At 37.5% G+C, this 25,092-nt stretch overlaps 1 protein-coding gene across 1 annotated transcript; it reads left to right on the forward strand.

Annotated features, from left to right (window-relative positions):
- The first annotated feature begins 937 nt into the window (after positions 1-937).
- On the forward strand, positions 938-24,353 carry tuft1a (tuftelin 1a). Its single transcript, XM_088998897.1, has 12 exons — positions 938-1,129; positions 10,353-10,424; positions 12,697-12,798; positions 13,762-13,848; positions 14,023-14,073; positions 14,187-14,273; positions 15,860-15,970; positions 19,187-19,410; positions 19,522-19,627; positions 19,718-19,801; positions 20,001-20,095; positions 21,905-24,353. The coding sequence occupies exons 1-12, from the start codon at positions 1,052-1,054 to the stop codon at positions 21,975-21,977; spliced, it is 1,170 nt and encodes a 389-aa protein (XP_088855023.1). The 5' UTR covers positions 938-1,051; the 3' UTR covers positions 21,978-24,353.
- Positions 24,354-25,092: the final 739 nt, after the last annotated feature.

A 25,092-nucleotide genomic window follows, 5' to 3' on the forward strand; every position in this document is an offset into this window, starting at 1 on the left:
CCTCTGTGCTGTCCTTTAGGCCAGCCCTCTCTAGCCACTGATAGGACTTCTTGAGATCAGCCACTTCTGCTATGGTTCGGTGGTACATCCCGTGTAGGGGCTTTTCCTCCCATGATTGTCCCTCTTCCAGCACCTCATCCTCTGTTCCCCATTGACTGAGACATTCTCTGAGTACATCATCCGTTGGAGCCTTCTCTTTGATGTATTCATGGAGCTTGGATGTTTCATCCTGGACAGTGGCTCTCACACTCACTAGTCCCCGGCCTCCTTCCTTACGGCTTGTGTACAGTCTCAGGGTGCTGGACTTGGGATGGAACCCTCCGTGCATGGTGAGGAGTTTTCGGGTCTTAACATCCGTGGTCTGAATCTCTTCCTTTGGCCACCTTATTATTCCTGCAGGGTATCTGATCACTGGCAGGGCATAGCTGTTTATTGCCCGGGTCTATATATATATATATATATATATATATATATATATATATATATATATACATATATATATATATATATATATATATATATATATATATATATATATATATATATATATAATATTGAAAATCAATATTATTTGAAAAAATCATGACAATAAAAGAATGTTATTCACCTATCCAGTAATGATCAAAATCAGAAAGCCTTTGAGTCCCACAATGGGGAAATTGCCAAATTAACTGTCAATGCAAATTAATATGAACATAAAGTCATGACCAAAAAAAAAAAGAAATAAATAAAAACCGTAAAATTCGCGACGACCTTACATGTTAAATTGCACTGAAGCCAGCGTTGGTCAAATTGTTTTCTCAGCGTTCCTTTTCTGTTCATTCCTCTTCCAGCCTCCTCGTCTCCTTATTTGGTCATTCGGCCATAAGTGGGCGTGTCCAGACAGTGACGTATGAAGAGTTGTGTCAGGACAGGAAAAAAAATAACAAGAGCAGCCGGTGTGAAGTGTTCAGACCTGCATTGCACTCCCACGTCAGTCAGCTGCTCCTGCACAAACTCACTTCTCCTGGACTATATTTATTGCTGATTATCTATTTATTATTATTAGTACATGAGAAATATGATGATGATGAACGGCGGGACCAGAAGTCTCTGCACCGTGGAGGACATCAGAAAACCACATGACCAGGTAAGTCTTTGAAGCAGGTGTCAAAGGTTAATAATCTTTGTTCACCTCAACATTTTGTGTGCTTATGTTTACGGAATAATGGATCGAGACTAGTCTCAGTCATTGATTATTCATTTTACATATCTATATTGATTTATGAATAGGAATAGATATCTATACAGTTGATCCACAGATAAACTAAAATACATGTTGTAGAAGTACTGTATGAATCTACCAAGCCATACAATCATGAAATTAAATATGTAAGTTGTCATTTACCAATCTATTTTTTTATGAACTGATGGTAATTTAAAATAATACAATAAAATATATATTGAGTTCGATAATATATTGTATTATTTGTATATTATATATATTATCAGAATTAAAAAGCCTTTAATAGTCCCACAATGCGGAAATTTGCAATCCGATGCAGCAAAATTGAAATGGGGGTGGTGAAAAGATAAAACAAGAACTACATAGTGCAAAGTATAAAAAGCATATTTGATATACATGTATGTAACAGTATTGACTCGACATATACAGTATATATATTGGATTGGATTTGCCTTTATTAGTCTCGCAGTGGAGAAATTTACATTATACATTACACTATATATTGTATTACAATGTGTATATATTTGTGCATACTTTTTTCTTTAAAATACTAAATAATACCTCAGGGGGTGTTTTCTAATTTTGTTGTCAATCAATACCTAAAATTAAGGCAATTCTCTAAATTAGATTTCAAGACAATTTGCAGTAAAATCAAATTTGAACTAAATTTACAGTGTGAATGCGGCGACACAAAGGTGACACCAAATTCAATTTGGATCCAATCCAGATTCTACTCATTACAAATTGATCACAGAGAATCCATGTTCCACATTCCAACGCTTATTGTGTGTCTGTAATCGGATCCCGTTGCATTCATTTGCGTTTATATAGGACGGATAACAAAGGTCGAATTTCAATTTGAATGTCCTCCTTTCCACATATAATCCCATTTCCCGATCCTGGCGTTTAATTCTGAATCCAACCTGAGTTACAACTTTAGCGTGTGTTACATAACATGCATTGTAAGAATTTGTCTGCTTTTCTTGTTGAACTGTGACTCTCGCCTGGAGCTCCCGTCACGAGAGCAAACAGTTTATAAGTCCTTTACGTTGGCAAGCGGTGACAGGCGCACCTGTGCGTGCGGCCTCCGTTTAACAAGCTTGAACAACGCATAGACACGCTGACTAGAAGAGTGCGTGCTGGGAGGTGAGCGTCTATGCACGTCACCTCGACGGGTTTTATCGCTCCTGATGGTTTAATAATTTACCCAGTGAGCTGCGTTTGACTTTACAAGCTTTTGGAAGTGACACTTTCGCCTTATCGGCTAACGTCACATCATGTTGTAACCCGTCCATCGAGATCGTTGTTTGTACTTTTCACTCCATGGCTGTGACTCTGGGCCCGTATTTTTATTGAGCTGTAAAAGTCATGGCGTGCGAAAGGCCTCAACACACCATTTTGTGTGTTTCAGTCATGTGGTGTGTGAAAGCTATAATGAAGAATGACAGTGACATTATACTTACACCAATAAGCCCAAACTCCGGCCCGGGGGCCAAATCTGGCCCGTGGTCAATTAACATCTGGCCCACATGTAGAATGAATACATTCAGGAGGATCGCTGTTATCGGCATGTGCTAAGTGCTGCCAACGAGAGGCTCATTTAGGTACAGAAAATTAGTATATTAGTAATTGTAACATTTTGTAAAATGCTGACACTCAACAAAAGAGCAATTTCTTTTGTTCAACTGTTACAAAAAAAAAAGTTAAGTGTTAAAAAAAGTGAAGGTACCGTATTTTCTGGTGTATAAGGTGCACCCAAAAGCCTCGCTTTTCACCAAAAGATGAACCTGCGCCTTATACGCAGGTGCGGCTTATATTTGAAGTAATATTGAGCCACAACAGGCCTGGCAACTACTGTCAGCAGCCACCTACCTGTAGAATGCTTTTAAAATACATTAAGAACATACATTTAAAAAAATACATACAAAAATACATTTTAAAATGCCTAAACAGCACAAACCATGGAAAAAATACTTAAAGGACAACCGACGTCCAAATAATTTATTCCATGCCATTTTGAGGCAACATTGGGGCAACAATGGATCATCAGAAAAGAGGCACAAAATGGCGACCTCCAGTGGCCACCTCCGCTTCCACAGGCTGATAAATTCCTTATATGGAGCTTGGACTCCCTCTTCTGGCGGCTTTTGGGTGCAACACGATTCTCAAACCAAACGTGTACAGCAAAATACATTGACGTGATGGAAGGACGCTACAATGCATCTTTTTTACGGTCAGGGGGCGGTCCTTTCATGACGTCACGTACAGACTCGTCACCAACGCAAAAACAAGACTTCCTGAATATTCAGCGCGACTCTTAAAACGTAAAATATAGCTATATGTGGTGGAATCTTGTTAAAATACGCTCAGTAGAAGTCATTTGAAGCCATTTTACAAATTATGGACACAACTTGTCCGGAGACGTCGGTTGTCCTTTAAAGAATACATTAAAAATACATTTAAAAAATATTAAAAATACATTTTAAATCAACTCAAACTATAACCTCAATGTTTTTCTTTAAATGTAGAATATTTAGCATTGTTAGGAAAAAAAAAATAATAATAAAAAGCAGTGCTGAACATGAGAAAAATACAAGCATGTGTTTTATAGCGGACTGCCACACAATGCTGTTGCATATACAGAAAATTTTAATTTTTAATGAAATGACTTCATGGCTCAATAATCCTGAATGCTACTGAAAGGTATGCAGTTGAGGAATCGATCCAGCCATATTTTCTTGACAGCGCGTTGTTCGCATTCTTGCACTTCTTTTTATGTGAACACTTAAATCCTGCAAGTCTTAACTTCATTCCTTGCTACATATTTTTCCTTCTAGATGAATAATGTGGAGCCAAGCTATTTCAGTTGGGCGATGCACCAAAATGAATAAGTAGATGGATGGATAGATGGATGACGAGATGGTTCACAGATAAAGTAGATGGATAAATTAAAAAAACTACTTTTCAAAAAACATTTTAAAAAACATAATACATTAAAACCATACATAAAATAACATTTAACAACATGCATTTGGGAAAAAAAACATGTAAAAAATGCATAAATAGCCCAAACGTGTGAAAAAAAAACTTTGAAAAATACTTAAAATACTTTTAAAAAAAGACTTAAAAAATACATTTAAAAAGTACATTTAAAAAATACATAAAAAATACATAATAAATACATTTAAAATAAATACATAAAAAATACATTTAAAAAATGCATAAATAGCACAAACGTGTGAAAAAAATACTTTACAAATACATTTAAAAAAACTTTTAAAAATACATTTTAACAATACATTGAAAACAGATTAAAATATACATTTAAAAATACGTTTAAAAATACATGAAAAAATACATTTAAAAATACGTAATACATTTCAAAAATGCATTAAAATACATTTAAAATGTACATTTTAAAAATATGTCAAAATACATTAAAAATACATTTCAAGAATACATTTTAAAAATACATAAATAGCACAAATGTGGGATAAAAATACTTGAAAAATACATCAAAAATAAATTCAAAATACATTTAAAAAATACATTTCAACAGTGTCCTTGGGTGCTTTGAAAAGCGTAAATGTATTATTATTATTATTATTATTATTATAATACATTTAAAAACAATACATTAAAATACATATTAAAAATTACATTTAAAAAATGAATTAAAAAATAAATACATTAAAAAAATACATTTGAAAAAATGCCTAAATAGCGCAAACGTGTGAGCCTCCCATGGCCCGAGATTGATTCCATCTGTTCTGCTGGTAGACAAGGGGAGAGTGATTTAGTGCGCGTCCACACGCGTGCTTGCACACAAGTAGCAGCGCTTCCAGATGTGGAATGCAGCAGGTGCTTTTCAGGGTATCTTTCCCCGTGCTCACATCCTTCAGTCTAAGCCTCGTCTCCACGCCAAAGCGTAGTACAAAATGTCCCGGTAGCCTTTTAAAGCCTCCAGACAGACAGCCTGCATGTGCCTCACTATCTTTTGTTCCCTTTGTTGACGTGCGCATAAATCCAGGCTCGCGTTTCAACCCTTGTCTGGAGTCAGCGTTTACACTTTGGCTTTTTATACGTGTGTATTTTTTTTCCCTGCGGGTTTTTGATTCCATTGCTCCTTTTGTCCAGTTGGAGGCTGTATAGTGTTACAGCCGCTGGCGTAGATGTCCGTGTGTAAATAGCTCGCCTCTCAGTTTATGTAACACCTTCCCAACAATCGTGCTACTGTTTCTGCTCGCTCCTCCCTGACCGACGCCCTCTCCTCCGTCCAATCCAACCACCCAAATGGCCCATTACATCATCAAATGAAAAGTGAGCTTGGCCATGTCAAACAAAAGAGGGAATTTTTAGACTTCTGTTTTTCATACCGGAGGCACCCCCCGCTTGCACGCTATTTGTTATTTCAGCTGCACCTATATTGTTCTTGCTTTGTATTTGTTGACCAGTGTTTTTTTGTGATGTTTTTTTTTCTCCCTCACCAAGCGCAAGAGTGCTTTGGAATTGAACTTGTTTATCTTCGGGGCCACTCTGGATAAGAAAGAGACTTAGAGGGGGTTTGTTCCCTTTTTTCTCCTTTAAGATTTGAAGTAGATTAACCTTTATTAGTCTCACAGTGGTGAAATTTACACTTCACAGCAGCAAAGTGATGAAAGGAAAAGAAGAAGTAGAAAAACAAAAAGAGAAGCTGCTGTAAAGGCAGCCACTCTCACGGCGCCATCTTGAAGTCAAAACAGCAACAAAAAAAATTAAATAACAAATAATATGGCACAGACAGTCATTCAATCTTAAGCACTTTCTGGACCGTCTTTGTTGTATGAAGCAGTTCTAGATGAAAGAGGAGAGGATTAAAGCGTCTTTTTTACCAGTGGATCAGGAACGTCATGGGGAAATACGCACGTCTGCTCCAAACGAAATGGTGAAATCAAACACGAAGCTGTAGCATCCATTGACGAAAAGAGATTGTCGCACATCCCTGTGCCCACGTAAATCGGCTTCAATTCCGAACCGCGACAGTTCCTCCCCAATCAAAGACAGTGCTGGAAAAGTTCACCCCGCTTCGGAATATACTGTAAATGGTAATCTGTCATCTATTCCTAACATTGATACTTTTTCCCATTGGGTACCACTATAATAACAAACAAGTACAGTATCATAGTAGGCATAAAAGCACAAAATATTAACCTGCCAAAAAAATGAATAATTCTGTGCTTAAATAGCTGAAAATATTTTTAAAAAATCATTAAAACAATGAACTGAAAAGCATTCCGCATTACACTTACATCCAAAAATTGCATATTTCAGAAAAATACATATTTCAATGGAAATAGAGCCCCAACTGAATGTTGCTGTTTGCCCTGACCTAGATTTGCACCCTCTTCCCATGTCCCAATTGTTATCCCTGGAATAACATTCAAGTTCAGAATACTAAAACTTCAGTTCAACCAATTCCAATCTTCAACATTGGATCAAAATAGTTTTTCCAACATCTGCACACAAAAAAAATATATCATAAGAAAAAAATCTGGCCAACATGCTTTTTGGCGTATCATCACTCAGGTGCTTGTATAAGGCCGTACACCAAAGGAATGCAATAATTCTTTTCATTTTTTAATAGCACTTAGCGTCATAGGCGTGTCGGGCGACCTATACCACCTCACGTCTCGCCCTTGGCTGATCGCAGGGCATTTAGTGACGCACAGCCATTCGCCTTCATATTCCCACCCACAAACAATTTCCAGCCATCAATAAACCAAACATGCGTGTACACGTGCATGTTTTTTTGGGAATGTGGGAGGAAGTCATTGTAGTAGGAGTCGGTCTATTGTTTTTGTCCTTTGTCAACGTTTGAGAAAGGCTGCCAAATATCACAAAAGTGAGGTCGCCATGGGAACAGAAGCAAGAGTATCACAAAGTATTTGTACATGAATGTGACCCTGTACGTTTAGGGCACGGGTGTCAAAGTTAAGGCCCGGGGGCCAAATCTGGCCCGCCGCATCATTTTATTGGGAAAGCAAATTGAAGTTGTCAAATTCAATGATGGTTGCTAAAGTCTGAACTAAAATTTAAAATTGTCCCATGCAAACCACAATAACTGTCATTTTTTTCCTTTAAATTTGAAAACTAGTTATTCATTAATTTTTTATGTGCTCTATATGTAATATGTGGATGTGGATTATACATTGTAATGGCTTCCCCAAATTCATAACAGCCCCCGAGAGGAAACCTTTACTACAATGTGCCCTGCAGCAAAAAAAGATAATAGTTTGGCCCCTTTGGTTTGGGGTCAACTTTTGTACTTCAAAGTGACCGATTCCCTATGGAACGTGACTCAAATCGGGAATTGAAAATATCATGTAGAGCGCCATTCCCAAATTAGTCCGGTTTTGTTTTTTTCATGATTGGGTGCCGATAAAGCGCTGTCCAGACTTCTGGCAATGTTTCTGGCATTTCCTTTTTTGTCCATATTAGCGCTTTGTTCCAGCTTCAGCTGTTGTTCAAGTGCTATATAAACCAATATGTATGTATTGCCTTGTAATTTAGACAGCTGCCACCATTTCAAGCTTAGATAACTCCAGACGCATAGAACTTAGGAATTAACTATTTTTTTCCTGATTAAAGAAAAGAGTCAAAGGTTTCTAACGCTGTCTTGAATGTTCATGTAGTCCTAAAACTGAATATTCTATGGATCCTGCAATTTGAGTGACAATGACAAAAACCCTGGCACTAGAGTGGACACATTTTTGCACATCGTCTGGCAGTGAATGAGTGAAACTGGAAAGGTTAAAAAAAAAAACAATGAAATTGTTCCGCCAAACAGTGATCTTGACAACGTGCATCCTTCACGCAACAATAGTGGAACGCACATGGAGACAAAGAGGGCAAATGTCAAAGGAGAGGAATGGTGGGAACCACCACATCGACTCACACCCACGGCAATCATCACCCATAACACACTTCAAATGCCATACCTTGGTAAACATTAACTGGTTTCATTTTTGGTAATACGTCACTCATTGATATAATAATATAAAATAACTTACATAACTTATGTGTGCACAGAATCGCAAACATTTTTGGCTTTGCATGTTGTCTGTCTCTTGTTTGGCTTAGAATCAAGACACCACCAGGCCACTTGTTCGGAATGCGTTATGTAATGTCGCTGACCTCCTCCCATGCATCTGCAGACCACACACACACAAACTCACACACAAACACACTCACATACACAAAGAGCATTAATTGGGGGGGGCTTCCCTGCACTGGTATACTCGCACACGCCCTGTCACTTCCTGGCAGAGGATTTTCCTGCTAAAGGAACTTCCCTTCAGAGAAGTAAAAAAATGTTTTTGTTATATCACATGTGAGCATTAACTCATTCATTGCCAGATGTGTAAAAATGTGTCCATTCCAGTGCCAGGGTTTTTGTCATTTTCACTCAAAGTGCAGAACCCACAGTATATTGAGTGTACATAAACATTCAATTCAGCGTAAGAAACCTTACACTCTCTTTTTTAAGAAATTTTAAAAAAAAGAGTTAATTCCTAAGTGATATGGGTCTGGAGTTATCTGAGCTTGAAATGAGGGCGGCTGTACAAAACAATACAATGCAAATAAATTGATTTACATATGTAGTGTTTTAACAACAGCTGAAGCTATAACAAAGCGCTAACATGGACAAAAGGCAAATGCTGCCCCCTCGTGGATGGGAAAAAAATAATTGCCAGAGGTCTGACGAGCGCTTTATTGGCACCTAAGCATGATAAACCAAAACCCGAACAAATTCGGGAATGGCAGCGAATGAGTTTATAAAATGAAGTTAAGTGAATATTCAATTTCCAATGGCAATATTTTTTTAATATGTATGTTTCAAATTAACCAAAACAAATGCTTATGATATCTGAAATGAAAAAAAAACATAAAATAACAAAATGGCTCGCTGAAATTGATGTAAATGAATTGCTGTTATATGGAAAGAACATCCGTTATGGTTGCTGTACAAAATACAATACAATACAATACAATGCAATGTATACATATTGGTTAATATAGCGCTTTCACAACAGCTGAAGCTGTAACAAAGCGCTAACATGGACAAAAGTCAAATGCTGCCCTCTCGTGGAAGGGAATAACATTGCTAGAGGAACTAACCAGTACTTTATCGGCACCGCCAAGAAGAAAAAAAGAATCCCAACAAATTCTCAAATAAATGTGAGTTTTAGGACTACATAATACATACAATTCAATACAGCGTTAGAAACCTTAGACTCTCTTCTTTCATCAAGAAAAAAAAGTTAATTCCTAAATGATATGGGTCTGGAGTTATATGAGCTTGAAATGAGGGTGGCTGTACAAAATACAATACATATTGGTTTATATAGCCCTCTTTAACAACAGCTGAAGCTGGAACTAAGCGCTATCATGGAAAAAAGGGAAATGCTTCCCCCTTGTGGAAAATGAAAAACATTGCCAGAGGCCATGGCCAGCACTTTATCGGCACCCAAGCATGAAAAAAAAACGTCCTAACTTCAGTTCCCGGATAAATTCCGGGATGGCAGTGAATGAGTTAAAGGGAGCTTGAAAGAGGCTTCTGTTAATACCTAGATAGACAAAAAAGTGTGAGGTCAACTTTGTATTTTTTTTCAATAGCTTCAAAGGAAAAAGCTAGCAAAAAGTCTTCAAATATTCTGATACAAAATTCCAATTCAAATAATTCAGGAATGGTGCTCCAAGTCCTATTTTCAATTCCAGAATAAATTTGTGAATGGCAGTGAAAGAGTTAAAGATGAAAGCATTTTTTTATGGCTACAGAGAGACCAGGTTGCCACGGAAACCATCTGCCGCGCCTACCATGGAATCTTTCCGTCCGCATTCCCAGAAATCCGCCTCCATTCTTATGACGTCCATTGAGCATAATTCAAAGCAAACCGTGTGTCTCTGTGCAGGCTGGGAGACTTTGTTTTCCTCTTTTGACGTTTGCAAACCTACCGCGCCCCTCCTTTGGGAAGCCCCTCCCACTTTTTTACATTTGTGACTCAATTTATTCTTATTTTTTTGAAGGCTAACCGGACTCCCCATCATATAACGGTTTCTTTGTGGTTCCTCCTGTTGCTTTTTCCAGGAGGGGTGCAGGCGGCTGCGGCTCACACTGCACAACCACAACCAAGCGGCTCAGCAGCAGCACACAGACAAGGTAAGGATGTCTTCTTATATCTTTCAAATTCCATTTTATCTCTGTCACAGCGTGCGTAGATATGTTTTCATAGGTACTGTATGTTTGTGTGGAGGTTTTTGTTTATTTTTTGGATGACTCAACTCAGTTTCTACATTGTGACTCAATATTTTTCCAGCTGACAGCAAGTTTAATAACAAAGTATTATGGTCGTTGTTTTCATTTTCAAAAAGTGTATTATGGTACTTATGTATTTGTATTGTTACAACTCCAGCTGTTAAAGCGCTATATAAATCAATATAGATTGTATTGTGCAGACCTTCCCCTACTTACGAACATTCGAGTTACAAACAGCTGTACATACGAACATTTTTGTAGTAACAAATGTAGTATTGTCTCCAGTTGTACATGTACATATCTTTATAGAGCATATATTTTATGAAATGTTTCTTTTTCAGTACAAACCAATACAGGTTACTTATACAAGCCTTAAACATACTTATCTAAACCTTTAATATACTTATATGTGCCTTAAACATACATTCCATATAAAACTACTTTTTAGACATGAAAGAAGAACTTCACCTCCATTTTGTACAACTAAAGCTAGCTAGCTAGCTAGCATTTAGAAATGAAGGAAAAAGGATTCCCATTTCATGGTAAGATCAGAGTAATGACATCAAATGGTGAGAAGTTTTACTTTATTTGAATGTTATTGTGCCAATGACCATTTTCTATTTCAGTTAGTGGTGTTACACTTCCGGGTTGAGTGAACGCTGGCGCGTCTGGCTGCCGCTGCTCACCCGCAGGAAAAAAATGTTGTTCTTATCTTATGCCTGTAAAGTGTCCTTGAGAGTTTTGAAAGTCGCTTATAAATGCAATTTATTATTATTATTATTATTATTATTATTATTATTATTATTATTATTATTAGAATATAGCATTGAAGACGAACAACCGTTCGGGGCGTCGTTCGTAAGTTGGGAGTGTCTGTATTGTATTGTATCCTCAATTATTCTTTTCCTTATTTACCTGAATTATTATTTACGAAATAGTATCCACTGTAAGGTTTATTTAGAGCCCAATTTGCTTTTTTTTAGACTTTTTTTAGATTTTTGATTGAAATGATTTTATTGATTATGTTTTGTATATTTTAACAAGATTTTTAAATTATCTTGTTTTTATGTTTACATCAATTTTTTGCCAATTCTATGTGATTATTCTACATTTTAAATTTTAGCATATTTTTTACATTTTATTATCATAGTTATTTTTATTGTCTTGTGGATTTAGTTTTTTTATACTCGTTTTCTGTTTTCATCACATTCATATATTCATTTTATTTGCCGTTTTTAAATATTTGTACATATTTTAAGATTTACTTTGTTCCTATATGTATTGGTTTTTTTTCTTTATTTTTTATTATTTTATTTATTTATTTTGGGCTATTCTATATATCTTTTTTTACTAATATTCTACCATTATCGAAGTGTATATCAAACAATAATCATGATCTGAAGCAAAATATCACACTTAGGTCAAATGTTATTCCATTTGAAATTATATTTAGTACATCTGAGTTTCATCAAAGTAGGTTTCATAACGGCGTTATGATTATATTCCACATTTGGAAGCTTTTTAAATATTTCAATATCGCATATAAAATCCAGTTTTCTCACATTAATAGTTTAGGTGCGCTACATTCCTAAATTGTCATTGACTTTCTACTGTTAGTAATGAAGCAACCTGCATGTTTCCATCTGCTTCCCATCAAAGGCGGTTCCCATATGTTCGATCCTCCTAATTTCTAGAGAAAATCGTCATTCAGCTAAGACGAGTGCCTCAGTTTCGCCAGATTGTTGCATAACCTTTTTCACGCCACTTCTTCCATGTTTCCCTCCCTACCTCGTGATGTTTCCAAGGGGAACATGAAGAGATTTGCATTGCTCATGACGCAACCCTGTTTCGCATTTCAGAGTTTAGTTTTCCTCCAAATGTTGTTTTGCAATATCAGTCCCAAACGGGGCCCCTCCCCGGGTGATCTCATCAGTGTTTCATTCATTCCCAACTGCAAATATTGAAAATCAGAATCAGAATCAGAATCAGAATCATCTTTATTGCCAAGTATGTAGAACACACAAGGAATTTGTTTCCGGTAGAACACGCTGCACTAGTATCGTCGTCAAAAAAACTGCTAAGTGGCACTATACAGTTCCATTTTGGCTACTGTTAAAATCACACCTATCTTGCTCATGCATTTTTTCTCTAAATGGCCCGTTATCTTTTTCTCCAGCCTGTCGGACGTGCATTCGCGCTGGTGCAGCCCTCCGAGAGGAGGACGTTTCTGCCATCTGAACCGGTCAAATCGAAGGAGGAGCAAGTGGAAGTCATCAAGGTGGGTGTGATGTGTCATTATTGCGAAAGAAAAGTTGGAAACGAACCTTTGATATCACGTTGAAGTTTGATAGTGCCTATCTGTATTCTATCACTAAAAGGACAAACCAATCTAGAAACAAAACAAAAAGAAAACAACCCAAACCAATCAACGATGATGTCTGTGCCTCTGGAGACGTGGCTTTGGATCGCACTTCTCCTTCACTGCTTGTTTGATATTTAAGAAACATATCAGCCAAGAAATGAACCAATGACAGAAATATGCCTCCACCCAAATAAATAAATATCTAGATAGCCTGATGGATAGATAGAAAAAAATAAATACTGTAAACAAACAGATTAACAAATTAATAAATAAATAAATATATAGATAACTAAATTAATTAATAAATAAATACATAAATAGATGAAAAAATAAATAAATAAATAAAAGAAAATGCTAAAGAAAATATAAAGAAACAAATAGACGGATGAATGGATAGATAGATAAAAAATAAATCCTATAAACAAAAAGATTAATAGATGAATGAAAAGATTAATAAGTAGTTTAATCAATAGATAGAATAGAATAAAATAAATAGATTTGTAAATACGTAGATGAATAAATAAATAAATAGATGAATGAATATAATAATAAGTAGATGAATCAATAACTTGGTAAATATTCATCTGAATAAATAAATTAATACATTGACAAATAGCTAAATAAATAAACAAATAAAGAAACAATTACATATATAGAGATGCAGTGAGATAAAAAATAAATACTGTAAAAAATAAACAAATAGATTAATAGGTGAATACATAGATCAATAAATAGATTAATAAGTAGATAATAATAAATAAATAAATAAATAAATAAATAAATGGATGACTGAATAAATGAAAGCCCCAACCTTTGAAACAACCCCTAGCGTTGGCTATTTATGTTTTTTTTTTTTTTTTTTTTTTTTTTTTTTTGTAGGTCTACCTCAAAGGCCGCAAAGAAGAGTCTCAGAAACAAAATCAGAGTCTAAAGATGCTGTCAGATGAAGTTTCCCAGATCCAAGAGGTCAGTCCGTCCGGTGACCACTCATCCTTCTTCATTCACCATCATATCAGTCACCTGCCCTCGGTGGCGTTTCGACTTCCTGTTTGAAATGTGACGTCATGATGCCCGCTCTCATTTACACACCAAAACAAACAAGACGCGACGTTTCACGCGAAGCGTTTGCGTTCCACACAGGTGCGATACTGCCTGAAGACACTGAGGGAACAGATGGCGTCGAAAAATAAAGTAAGCAACGCCGGCCACCAGATGACGCTGGTTCAACTTTTTCATTCAATATGGCCCCCGTATTTTACAGTGAATGCAGAGTAGCGCTGAACTGTCATCCTTTCTATGTCCAGTTTTACACCAACGGTTGGAAGGTCTCATCTCCTTTCAAGAAAATAACGTCTTCGAGCCAAAAAGGCGAAGACAAAAGTGTTGAGCAGGTGAGTTTACTCAGTCAGACAAACCATAATGTGTAACTGTAATAAGTATGAGAGGGGATTAAAATGAAGGTAAATACAGTGATCCCCCGCTACTGCACTGTTTACTTATCGCGGTTTCAGAACATCGCTGATTTTATTTTCAGCTTAAAAAAATCTAAATGACTCAGAGGTTTTGTACATGGCTGGAGCTTGATTGATTCCCGCCAATGACATCGACCAATGAGAGCACGATATCCCATGATTGACAGCCATGTGGATTGGCTGTGCATTTTCTCAGTCCCGCCCAGCACCCCCCCCCCCCCCTCCATTTTATCAGAATCAGAATCTTTGTTGGCCAAATATGTAGAACACACAAGGATTTTATCTCCGGGAGAACATGCTGCACTAGTATTGATAGAGTGTTTATGCACATTAGTAAACATATTACGTTATTTCATGTCTAGATTAGTAAACATATGTTTTTTCATGTTTAGCTTAGTATACATTATGATTAGTGCACGTTTAATTTCAGTCTAATTTAGTTAAATAAAATTATCAGTCTTATTAGTTCAATAGTCGTTGCAAAGAAGCAACAGCTCCAACGACAATCTAAGACCCTCCCAACGCTGAGTTGTTCGTAACCGATTGGACGGGAAGATCGACTTGTCCGCAACTGATTGGACAACAGATCGCCACTGTGTATGTTTAAAAACTTGTCAGAGCGGGAGCTCGTTCTCTCTTTGCTCTATCTTTGTCCGTGTGCTCATGTCTTCGTCCCACCGAGACGAGAAGTGCTTTTTCTGTCTCATTAGAATAAAGTAGTTTTTTGTTCACCATCTATCGTCGTTGCTGATATTTTTATCAAGTGAACTTCTGACAATACCGAACCAGGAAAGACGAACGAGAGTTTTAACCGAACAGTATCATTATAGAAAAGACATGACAAATAAGTATGGAGGACACTAATAAAGGCTAATCTAATTGGATTTCTTAATGTAAGTGGTACCTCTCAGGAACAACTGTGAGACAATGTGCTAGGTATCAAGCAGACAATGATTAGCTACAACGCTACAATGATTACAAGGGGATGCTGTTCCACAGGGTTGTGCAAAATTGCAAAGAGGCACTATTGGATTAGATTTGAGTTACTTAGAGAGTTAATGGCGACGGGGGAAGAAGCTGTTTAAATATATGCTGGATTTGGTACGCGTGGATTGGTAGCTGGAAAAGGTGGTGGGCATGTGTGTTACTGTCCCCACTTTGCGGATTTTCAACTATCGCAGAGGGGGTTCTGGTCCCCATTAACAGTGATAAACGAGGGATTACTGCACATATCGTCCTGCCGTGAGTTTCTTTTCAGCTCCTTTCGATTGTACCAGCATTCCATAAATGCTTTGTTTCCACACTAATGGTTTTTGTTTTCGTTTTAAGCTCTGTTAGTTCTCATTATTAGTCCGAGCAATTTGTCCGTCAGTGAGTCACAGCAAACAGGTCGCGATTATTAACAATAACACGCCTGGTTTCAACCCGCCCCAGTCTCGCCGGCGGTGGGATCTCACATGACATCATTGCAAAAGCATTCATGTCTGTCGTTGTGTGTCGATCAGGAGGCGGACGACGAGGCGGAGAGGGCCAAGTTGAGAGAAGTCAGCAAACGTCTGTATGCTCAGTTGCAAGACGCTGAGAAAAAGCACCAGGAGGAGAAAGAACAACTGCAGGTGACTCAACACATATCCCAGACTAACACGTGCACTGTTTTTTGACCTTTATTAAGCCGAGACAGTATAAGATGAACATATTGATACAGTATAAGTACATGGACGGTCAAAACTCCTCAGTAAGTCGCAGTAATAGGGCCGTTTTTTGTGAAACACCATATCTGTTTAATGGAAGGATTGGAATGCATTATAAGCGATATACGGTCCATTAGGGGTGTCTACATTTTTGCAAAGGACAGATTTGGTGTGTTAAAAATATAGGAAGGGGAGGAGGCAACCATAGCGGACGTTCTTTCCATATAATAGCAATTCATTTCAATCAATTTCAGCAAGCCAGTCTGTTTTTTTTACTTTTTTTAAAAATTTCAGATATCTTCAGCATGTGTTTTGGTTCATTTGAAACATGCATATTAAAAAAAATATTGCCATTGGAAATTAAATAGTCACTTAACTTCATTTTTTAAACTCATTCGCTGCCATTCCCGAATTTATTTGGAGATTGAAAAGTGTGACGTTGAGTGCCATTCCCGAATTTGTTCGGGTTTTGGTTTTTCATGCTTAGGTGCCAATAAAGCGCTGGTCAGACCTTTGGCAATCTTTTTTTTTTTCCCATCCACGAGAGGGCCAGCATTTGCCTTTTGTCCATGTTAGCGCTTTGTTACAGCTTCAGCTGTTGTGAACGCGCTATATTAACCAATATCAGTGTCTGAAACCCATGACAAAAAGTTAGCGGACACCCGGGCAGACAACTCTGAAAAGTTGCTTGCCCCATTTTTCACAACTTGAAACTAATCGGTCAACTAATCGCAAAAAAAAAAAATATATATTGTGAAGTATAAATGATTTTTTAAATTAAGGAAGCACCTGCCACTAATGCTCCCTTACTTAATTTATGGTAAATATCTCTTGCTAAAGATTTTGCTCCAGTTGTCGTTTGTCGTCATGATGCACAATGCAATGTTTGCGTTGCATTGTCTCCTCAAAGCAACATGGACTCCTCTTTCTAAGCGGCTTTCAAAACTCTCAAGTACACTTTACAGTCACAGTATAGTGTACAGTATATAGTAAACATTGCATTGTGCACCATGACGACAAACGACAACTGGAGCAAAATCTTTAGCAAGAGACATTTACCATAAATTAAGTAAAGGAGCATTAGTGGTAGGCACTTCCTAAATTTAAAAAATCATTTATACTTCACAACAATGTGTTTTTTTTTTTTGCGATTCGTCGTCTTATTATTGCCAAACGAACGTTTGTTTGGCAATTTGCATACTGGGCACGGCAGCCAATCAGAAGCCTGTTTCGTGCTTCGGACTATACCGTGACTGAAAAGTGTACTTGACAGTTTTGAAAGCTTAGACAGAGGAGTCCACGTGCTTTATTGAATAAAACAAACATTTTTTTTTCTTGAAGAAGTTGTCAGCCATCCGGGCCGAGACGTTTTGAAAGTCGTACGACGTAAAGTTGTACGCCCCGGGCCTCCGGGCAGACGTTATTTCAAACACTGCCTGTATGTATGCATTGCATTGTATTTTGTACAGCCACCCTCATTTCAAGCTCAAATAACTACATATAAGTCAGAATTAACTTTTTTTTTTTTTATGAAAGAAGCGTCCAAGCCTTCGACTCTAAGGTTTCTTACGTTGAATTGAATGTTTATGTCGTACTAAATCTCAGTATTATGTGGGTCCTGCAATTTGAGTGAAAATGACAAAAACCCTGGCACTGTAGTGGACACATTTTTGCATATCGTCTGGCAGTGAATGAGTTAAACACTTTAATTAACTTTTTTGTAACAGTTTAACCAAAATAATGATTCTTTTATTTATTGTTGACATTTTAGATTTTTTTAAATTATAAAATCGCCATTTTAGAAAATTGGGGGGCTCATCGTTTAATCACCGTTAATGACTCATCTACTAATTTTCTGTTCCTACTTGAGCCTCTAGATGGCAGCACTTAGCACACACAATTAACAGCGCTACTGCCCAATGTATTAACTCTACATGTCGGATGTTATTGATTTTCTGACGGAAGCTCAGAAAAATTGGTCGCGGGCCGCACTTTGGACATGTATGCGATACATGATTTGGATTGGATTGGATTGGATATGCCTTTATTAGTCTCACAGTGGAGAAATTTACATTTCACAGCAGCAAAGTGATGAAAGGAATGAAAGTAGAAAAACAAAATACATGAGCTGCTGGAAAGGCAGCCACTCTCGCGGCGCCGTCTTGAAGTCAAAAGAACAAAAAAAAAGTAAATAACAAATAATATGACAGCATAGAGACAATATGACAAAACAAAGACACAGAGAGAAATTCATTCTTCAGGACTTGCTGTACCTTCTTTGTGATGACATGAAGCAGTTCTAGATGAAAGAGGAGAGGATCAAAGCGTCTTTCCACCAGTGGATCAGGGACATCATGGTGGAATGTGCACGTCGACTACAAGCTAAATGTTGAAAGCAAACACGCAGCTGTAGCATCCATTGACGAAAAGAGATTATCTCACATCCCCTGTTCCACATAAATCTGCTTCAATTCCAAGCCGCAACAGTTCCACATACGCATCGGCGCACTGCGCTGACGCTCCTTTCTTCTTATCGCGGGTTCCCCAAGCCATCCATCCACCCAGCCGCAGACTGTCCAACAGCACTGACCTTTCCGCTAAACAAAGCGGGGCTGTGAAGATGCTGCCCATTACAGGCGCAAAAAAGCACAATGGCCCCTTTGGTGTCCAGCGATGGCAGTCGAATGGCTCCGACATTCCTCCCATTCAAAAACAGTACTGGCATATTCATGCTGCCGAAAAGGCGCAACCGCTCAGCACAGTCTCCTCCTTGATGAATGTCGTGGTCAAAAATGCTGAAAAACAATCTGTATGCGTTCCACACGATGCACAACAACACAAAGTGACAAAAGAAAACACAAAACAAGACAAAAACAACCAAAAAAAGCAATGCTCATGATAGCACTTGCTGAGGCTGCCTACTCGGGCGCCATCTTGGACTTCTAAAGCGATGACATCATCGCTTTCTCGTGATATTCAACATGGGCTAACAATAGTTGCGAATCACTGATTTTGTAGAAAAAGAAAAAAAATCATGGTACCGTTTTGTCATCGTACGTTTGGATTTAAACCTTTGTAGCACAACAGTTGCCATTTTTTTTCCCACGATGCGAAAATCCTACTGCGTGACATCCTGTTCAGGCTGAAGGCAGCATGCTGAAAGAGCGTCTGAGCGAACAAGAAGACAAGCTGAAAAGCACAAAGGAAGACTCCGAGAAGAAAGACCAGCGCATCGATGAGCTCCAGAGGTTATTGGGGGGGATGGAGAAGGAGAGTGCCACCTTGAGGGAAACCATCCGAGAACGGGAGGAGGAACTCTTCCAGCTACGACGTTTCAGAGAAGAGGGCCCCAATGGAGACCAGAGGTTGGTCCTTTTTTTTTGCACTTTTGAGGTAAATTTGGTGCAAAGCTAATTTGAAGTTTACCCCACCATCTCTGTTTCTCACAATCGGTTTTCGGCTGTGGCGCTTTTCAGGGCAGAGCAGTTGGAGAAGGAGGTGGCCATTCTCAAGGAGAAAATCCACCATCTGGATGATATGTTGAAATGCCAGCAAAGGAAAGTCAGACACATGATTGAACAGGTGGGATAAAGCCCACGTCAAAAAATCACTTGAAAAAGATAACTTTGAATATCGCCACAAGGTTTGATCACCTCGTTTGTTCAATTTCAGCTTCAGAACTCTCGCATGGTGATCCAGGAACGTGATCGCGTTATCAAAGAGCTGGAGGAGAAAGTGGCTTTGCTGGAAGCTGAGGTAAGCAGGACTTTTTTTTCCTCTGCTAAGAAAAAAAAACACACACAAATGTGATGAATGTGAGGTAAAGAAACCAAATTTGCCTTTCCGCCAAGTGAAGCACGACACCAAAGTAAAAATGGATCGAACGATTGTCAGTTTTGAGGAAGCTGGCTTGAATATATCTCCTGATCTGACATGTGACCTCATTTGGGTTCAGAACCGAGAGATGCACGATCAGATGGATCACTTCCTAGGAGGACAGAAGAGCACTTCTTACCTTTCATCGGAACAGAACCCAAAGATTGTATACAGGTAACGGTCATGTTGTCATATCACATTTATTTTTAACTCAAGAAAATCCAGTTGACTTCATTTGATGAAAGAAATCTCGGAATAGCCACATATTTTTAAAATTCTTAACTCATTCAGTGCCAGACGATGTGCAAAAATATGTCCACTCCAGTGCCAGGGTTTTTGTCATTTTCACTCAAATTGCAGGATCCACAGAAAAAGAAAGAAACCTTCTGTCATCAGAAAAAAACAATTCCTAAATTATATGGATTTGTAGTTATCTGAGATTGTAATGGGGGCGGTTGTACAAAAGTCAAATGCTGCCCGCTCGTGGAAGGGAAAAAATATTGCCAGAGGTCTGACCAGTGCTTTATCGGCACATTCCCCCCAACCCCGAACAAATTCGGGAATAGCGACCACGTCCTATTTGCAGTAAATGAGTTAAGTCTTGCAAGCATTAAAAAAAAAAAGTTAACCCGAGCTCTTATTAACCATAATACAATACAATACACTTTTTTTTACTTTTACTTAATGGACAACCGACATCACTTTTTTGTTTCCTAACTGACATCAAAAAAACGTTTTATAGCGTCTAAAATACCCAAAACACGCACGCTTATATATTTAGTCAAATGCAAAACACAAATAAAAATGACTTAAGTGTCTAAAAACTACTTCAAATTGAACCCGGAAGTTGCCAGTTTCAGAAGGTCCCGCCCCCTTTGTTCGTGGTGTCACGCCAAGACGTCTTGCCTTGCTCGAGAATCAAAACCATGGCTTCAGATTGGGAAAAGATGCTTTCTTGTTACTCATCCAGTTATGAATATGGTTCAAATAGATCTGACGAGGAAAGTATATCAGAATCAGAATCAGAATACCTTTATTCGTCCCGCAATGGGGAAATTTGCAAAATGTTTGCAATTGATTAAATAATTTATTCCGTGTCATTTTGAGGCATCTGGAGAGAAATGTAGCACCCAGAAAATGAACAAGATGGCGCCCAACTCCGCGTTGTCTGCTTGGAATTTGTGTCTGCGAATATCAAATAGTAGTCTTGGTGTAACACATAAGGATTCACTATAGTGTTATTTATGTGTTGTCCTTCTAATTTCGCCATCAACATGAAGTTTTCAGACTAAACAAAGTACCGCAAAATGCATTGTGTGTCCTTTCTCAGTCAGGGGTGTTCCTTTAGTGACGTCACGTCAGGAATCGTCATCAACTCAAACAAGACTTCCTGAATATTCAGCGCGAGTCTTAAAACGTAAAATATAGCTATATGCGGTGGAATCTTTGTAAAATACGCTCAGTAGAAGTCATTTCAAGTGATTTTACAAATTATGGACACAAATTGTCCGGAGGCATCGGTTGTCCTTTAGGCTGTTGCTAAAGTACATACTATAAACCCAAATGTATGTATTGTATTGTATGCGGTGCACCCGCCCACATTTCAAGCTCAGATAACTCCAGACCCATATAATTTAGGAATTAACTTTTTTTCCTGATGAAAAAAAATGTCCGTTTTTTTTGGATTTGGATATGATTTGCCTTTATTAGTCTTGAAGTGGAGAAATGTACATTTCACAGCAGCAAAGGAATGAAATTATGCTGCATTGAATGTTTCTGTAGTCTTAAAAGTCAATATTCTGTGGGTCCTGCAATTGGAGTGAAAATGACAAAAACCCTGGCATGGGAGTGGACATATTTTTGCACATTGTCTGGCAGAGAATGTGTTAAATGACATAATTGGAAAAAAAAACTACATTGTCTGCTCTCACCTCATTGCACACGCACTAAAAATGTATCTTCGTCGTGTTCTTGCCTTGGCAGCAAACCGTTCAAGCTGTCCACATCCTCCAACAAGCCGCTTCCGTTCATAAAAGTCATTGAGATCAAATCTTGAGTCTCTTGAGAAGCACCAAGGTGTTTTTTGTTTTGTTTGTGGACTAAAACCAAACAGCAGCTCCAAAGGAACCAACAACCTTGCAAGATCCGAGCTGAGCTTTCACGACTATTTGCCCACATGAAGGAGGCGCTGCACGATCTGTCCTGTCCAGTACTTTTTAAACGTTTAACACACGCTCCGTAATACACGTGCGCAAAGTACTGCAGGCTTTCAAGTCGGCGATTCATTTTGTTTCAATAACAGTCGCGTGAAGCGTCAATGTTAGTCTTCTGTCTACGATCGCTTGTGTAGCATGAAGCATAGTTTATACTATTGTTTGAATTTAGAATAACAATAGTTTTTAACGTAAGCACTTATTGAAAGCGTGCAGAAATGGAAGCTGACAAAACCGCATTATCGAAATGTCTTTTTTTTTTTTTCCGCCTTGAAAGCATTTCAGTTTGCTGTCATGATGTCAATGTGTTTTCATGAATGTTCTTTCGAGTTTTAATTTTCTAAAAAGCTTTTTAAATGTGTATTTATTTCTATTATTAAAAACTTTCAACTAATTAAAGGTCTTGCTTTTTGGTTCAGCAGAAGCGCAACGCCATCATCGTTAAGAGAGAGGCTTTTTATTTTGAACTGTTTCAAATAGTTTTCGGGTGCCCTAATAAAATGTTTGTGGCATGCTGTTATCACTATAACCTACGGATAAATAATTATTAAAGGACAACCGACGCCTCCGGACAAGTTGTGTCCATAATTTTTAAAATCACTTCAAATGACTTCTACTGAGCGTATTTTACAGATTCCACCGCATATAGCTATATTTTATGGTTTAAGATTCGCTCTGAATATTCGGAAGTCTTGTTTTTGAGTTGGTGACGATGCTTACCGTGACGTCACATCTTGAACGCGGCTGACCGAGAAAGCGACACACAATGCATTTTGGGTACTTTTTGGTCTGGAAACTTCGTGTTGGTCCGTGTTGATGGCAAAATTAGAAGGAAAACACATACATAACGCGATGGTGAATCTTTGTGTGTTGCACCAAGACTACTATTTGATACTAGTTGACACAAATTCCCAGCAGACAAATCAGCCCATTTCCAATGGAGCTTGGGCGCCATCTTGTGCATTTTCTGGGATCCTGCATTGGAGTCCAGACGCCTCAAAATGACACGGAAGGACTTCTTTAATCGATTGCAAACATTTATGCTTTCCTCTTCAGAACTATTTGAATCATATTCATAACTGGATGAGTAACAAGAAAGTCTATTCTCCAAATCTGAAGCAATTGTTTTGATTCTCGAGCAAGGCAAGACGTCTTGGCGTGACGTCACAAACAAGGGGGCGGGACCTTCTGAAACTCGCTATCTCCTAGGTCATTTAAGTCATTTTTATTTGTGTTTTTCATTTGACTAAAAATATCAGCCTGTGTGTTTTGGGTATTTTAGATGCTATACACGTTTTTCTGCTGTCAGGAAACAAAAAAATGGTGTTGGTTGTCCTTTAACAGAGCTATTTTAAAATGTTTTTGCAATGTTGGTGATTTAAAAAAGTGAGTTAGTCATATTAAAGTGTCCTTGAGTTTTGAGAGGCGCAGATAAATGAAATTTCTTATTCTTATTAGTTGTGTTAAATAGACAAAGGTGCAAGTATACAACAAAACATGTAAGGTAACTAAACACCTAAAAAACACTAAGAAAATAATCTGTTGTAAATTATTATTATTATTATTATTATTATTATTATTATCAAGCTTGGGGGCGCTCTCTGCTGGTCTCTCTGCACACTACAGGGAAGAACTGAAAACCAAAAATGATTGATGTCACAATTTTATTTAAAAAAATACACAGAAATTACAATCTTAGCATTCCGGCGTTACAGTAGCATTCTGGGATCAACCCCGATAACATATACAATATCTGAAAATCGCGTTACATTTAGAAAATAAAATGATGCACTGCAAATAAATACAATTGAATTAAAATCATGTCATGAAATTATAATCACCATACAGATTCCGTAAATCATGTTAAGGCTTTAAAATGTAAATACTGTACAGTAATGGAAAAACAAGTGCGTGTGTATCACTAAATCTGATTAGCTATGCAATCATGAAGTTGATCATATTGGCAAGCGCATTCCCACCCGAATAAGTGCAATAAATACTGATTGTCTTATTTTTCCCCACATCGCATCATGGCCTCAGTTTTAGGCATGAATACATAACACAGGCCTGATGCTCGCGAGTACCTGGCAAAAGCTGCGGGTGAGAGGGAGGAATTACATGGAGGAGGATTAAGGCCCATTGAAAGCACAAGAAAAAAAACTACCTGGTTTAACTTGAAAACTTGCGAGAATGAAGGTGTTTTATATTTTTCTGTTTTTTTTAAGAAAAAAAATGTAGATATTTTGTGGATACAGTTCGACATTATCCAGTCAAAAAAAGTTCAAGATTAACATGATCATATATTATGAATATAAATTTGTTAATATCAAAACAGCCATTGAGTATTTGTCATTTTGTGATTTTTGTGTGGATCAATAGTCAGGCAAAAAAAACGTCCCCTCACCTTTACACATTTTATTTATTATTGTATCTATGCTTGTTTGAAAGGTGCTTGAAAGAAAATGTATTATTATTATTACTATTATTATATTATGTGTTCGCATTACTTCCGGGTTGAGTGAACGCTGGCACGTGTGGCTGCCGCTGCTCACCCGCAGAAAAACTTATCATGTGACTGTGAAGTGTCCTTGAGAGTTTTGAAAGGCGCTTATAAATGAAATTATTACTCTTATTATTACACAAAAAAAATTGCTATTGCCTTCATTCCAATTCTAGCTTGAAAATAAACAACTGCTGTGTGTGAGAAATATATATGTGTGTGTATAAGATACACATACACACACACACACACACATATATATATATATATATATATATATATATATATATATATATATATATATATATATATATATATATATATATACACACACACACACACATGTATATGTATTTCTCATACACACAGCAGTTTATATATACAGTAAAGTCTCGTTATATCGATTTTCAAGGGAGTCCGAAAAAATATCGATATAACCGGGACTATCGATATATCCG

Source organism: Hippocampus bargibanti, linkage group LG06 (genome assembly GCF_051943395.1).
Source record: "Hippocampus bargibanti isolate YZ-2025 linkage group LG06, ASM5194339v1, whole genome shotgun sequence".
In the NCBI taxonomy this organism is placed as follows: domain Eukaryota; kingdom Metazoa; phylum Chordata; class Actinopteri; order Syngnathiformes; family Syngnathidae; genus Hippocampus; species Hippocampus bargibanti.

What these genes read in the sequence shown, in the direction of transcription:
- tuft1a (XM_088998897.1), top strand. Translation starts at nt 1,052, where the DNA reads ATGAGAAATATGATGATGATGAACGGCGGGACCAGAAGTCTCTGCACC. An exon ending in AGCAAGTGGAAGTCATCAAG is followed by an intron (nt 12,799 to 13,761) that starts GTGGGTGTGATG and finishes TTTTTTTTGTAG; the next exon opens with GTCTACCTCAAAGGCCGCAA. An exon ending in GGCCCCAATGGAGACCAGAG is followed by an intron (nt 19,411 to 19,521) that starts GTTGGTCCTTTT and finishes GGCGCTTTTCAG; the next exon opens with GGCAGAGCAGTTGGAGAAGG.